Genomic DNA, 2,585 nt, shown 5'->3' with positions numbered 1-2,585 from the left:
TATTTTATACACCATGTCCTATGGTATGTATTTTTCTTTGTTATTATTTTGGTCCTCTCATTGTACTTTATGTGTCCATTATAATCAGTTGAAACATTTGTTTCTATAACTTGCCCCTTTTCATGCAACATTGATTTTGAGATTTACTAGTAAATCTCAATATATGATAATATGTTGTAAGTTCATTGCCTTATTATTTGATTAGAGAACTATCACAGGGTGTTGTTTTATTCTGGTAGTTTGTTAGGAGTGTCACCTTTACCAGTTAATTAATATGTGCATATTAATTATGTAAATACTGCATGCCCCTTAAATTTCTCTGTCCCCAGGCTCCTGAGGTTATTATGTCTCAACATTATGATGCTAAGGCTGACTTGTGGAGCATAGGAACAGTGATATACCAATGCCTAGTTGGAAAACCACCTTTTCAGGTAGGCTGACTTTTTTCTTATGTCCTCAGTTTTGGAATCTTGTCGTTTTATAGTTGCGTTTGATTTGTAAAATGAAGAATACTTTGAAAGCAGTGTTTTTGGCCCCTCTGTGACTTACTTTGATTCTTTTATAGGCAAAAACTGCTTTAGTGAGTCAGAACATCTTTTGGTTTTCCCCTTTTATCTGCTTGCCCTTTGTAGTTGAACTGGGCATGCAGTCTGTTGTATGTTGGGATCAGGGCTAACAGCCTGATGGGAAATGGGTGTGAATGGTGACACCACAGCTTCCTGGTTAGCCTGGTTTTGAGATCCTGGAATCCACATGAGGGCTGGGGCTGTCTGGGGAGATCTCTGGAAACCATCTCTAGCTCTCTATTCCTGACACTGCTAGGTGAGAGGGAGGTAATTATATACGCTTTATGGAAATTAGTATGGGTCTGTCTTCTCCTCTCCCCCAACATCCTGTCAAAAAGTGACCCTGTAGAGTATAATCACGATGATTTCTCTTGAGTTCATATTGTCATGTTATAATTTCTTATGTCATAAAGAAGATCTTTGAATTTGAAAACTGGAACAAAATGAAAATATTTGCCTAAGATAGTATTAAGAAAATTAGTGACACAGCCAGGTTAAACACTTTTAATTTCTTAGTCTAGTTTGCATTGTAGAGGAGGCTTCTACATTTAAGCAGTTGTTGTTATCAGCTACTTGTTGCTGTGGAGAGACTGCATAGTAGCAGTATACATAGTTCTTTTCTTTGAATTCCTTTAGGGTCCTAAGGTAAAGTACACCTGAATTTTACCCAACAATAACGTACTTATTGGGCAGGCCATGTAACCTTCAGAATAGTGACCCTTAATCTATTCTAAGTTTCAGGCTCCTCTGAGAGTCTGACATCAGAAAAGCTACCTCAGAAAAGGTACATTATACTCAGATGTACAGAATTTTCACACAATGTCATAGGTTTTATGACTTTCTAATGACCAGTTATGGCTCCTTCAGCAATCCATGGCTTTCAAGTTGAGAATCTATGTTCTGTAGCAAGAATATGAGCATCATCTCTCTTTCCTTTCCTCCTCCCTCATACTTTCCCTCCTTTCCTCTGAATCCCTTCCTTGAAACTCCCACTCCCTCAATCCGTTAAAAAAAAGAATATGAGCGTCAATCATATGATTTGGAAGTTTTGCCCCCATTGTTTAGGAAATTAAACCTTTTTTTTTTCAATAGGCCAATAGTCCTCAAGACTTAAGGATGTTTTATGAAAAAAACAGGAGCTTAATGCCTAGGTATGTGTTTAGATTACACTGGGTTTTACTATTTGTGAACACAGTGTTGTTTATTTGAACTGTTTGTGTTTTATGTATTCTCCTTTTTGAATTCTTTTTCAGTTGATAATGTGAAAGCATTTGTTATAGCAAATTGGAAAATTGCTGGCACATCATAGGTGTCTGTGTAGTACTGTACTCTCTTCTTTCTCTTTTAAAATGTAAATGTAAATTTGAAAGAAAAAGATACGGAAGTTACATGTGTTCCTTGTGGGGAGGGTAATGTGGACAGAATAGATACACGGAAAGTAGAAAGTGAATTCCCCACAGCTTTGCTTTCTTCTTCAGGGGTAACAAGAGTTTGCTGTATCTCTTTCTACATAGTTTTTGTGGGAGTTCTTTATACATGTTTGAGTGCTTGTTTTCCTTTTGTTTTCTCTTGAACTTGTATCTTGAGTGCTTGTTTATGTATGTATTTATACACACACATAGTTTAAGACAAATTACATCATATTTTGTGAGTTGTTTGCAGTGTCCTTTTGTTTTTTACTTTGTAGTACATCACAGATGATGTTCCTCAACAGGATGTGGAAAGCCACTGTATGCTTTTTTATTTTGTGACAGAATCTTGCTCTGTCTCCCAGGCTGGAGTGCAGTGGCACGATCTAGGCTCACTGCAACCTCCGCCTCCCTAGTTCAAGCAATTCTCCTGCCTCAGCCTCCCTAGTAGCTGGGACTGTAGGTGCCCGCCACCACACCCGGCTAATTTTTGTATTTTTTTTTTATTATTAGAGATGGGGTTTCACCATGTTGGCCAGGCTGGTCTTGAACTCCTGACCTCAAGTGATCCTCCCACCTTGGCCTCCTAAAGTGCTAGGATTATAGGTGT

General features: G+C 38.0%; 1 protein-coding gene across 2 annotated transcripts in view; it reads left to right on the top strand.

Annotated features, from left to right (window-relative positions):
• ULK2 (unc-51 like autophagy activating kinase 2) overlaps positions 1 to 2,585 on the top strand; it is a 123,570-nt gene that overhangs the window by 35,705 nt on the left and 85,280 nt on the right. For both annotated transcript variants that reach the window (XM_011998258.1, XM_011998259.1), the window contains exons 7-8: positions 330 to 431; positions 1,659 to 1,717. In XM_011998258.1, the coding sequence (XP_011853648.1) occupies positions 330 to 431; positions 1,659 to 1,717 (161 nt within the window). The remainder of the gene's footprint in view (positions 1 to 329; positions 432 to 1,658; positions 1,718 to 2,585) is intronic.

This window comes from Mandrillus leucophaeus, unplaced genomic scaffold (assembly GCF_000951045.1).
Source record: "Mandrillus leucophaeus isolate KB7577 unplaced genomic scaffold, Mleu.le_1.0 Scaffold564, whole genome shotgun sequence".
Lineage (NCBI taxonomy): Eukaryota > Metazoa > Chordata > Mammalia > Primates > Cercopithecidae > Mandrillus > Mandrillus leucophaeus.
This window is presented reverse-complemented; position numbering and strand designations above follow the sequence as displayed.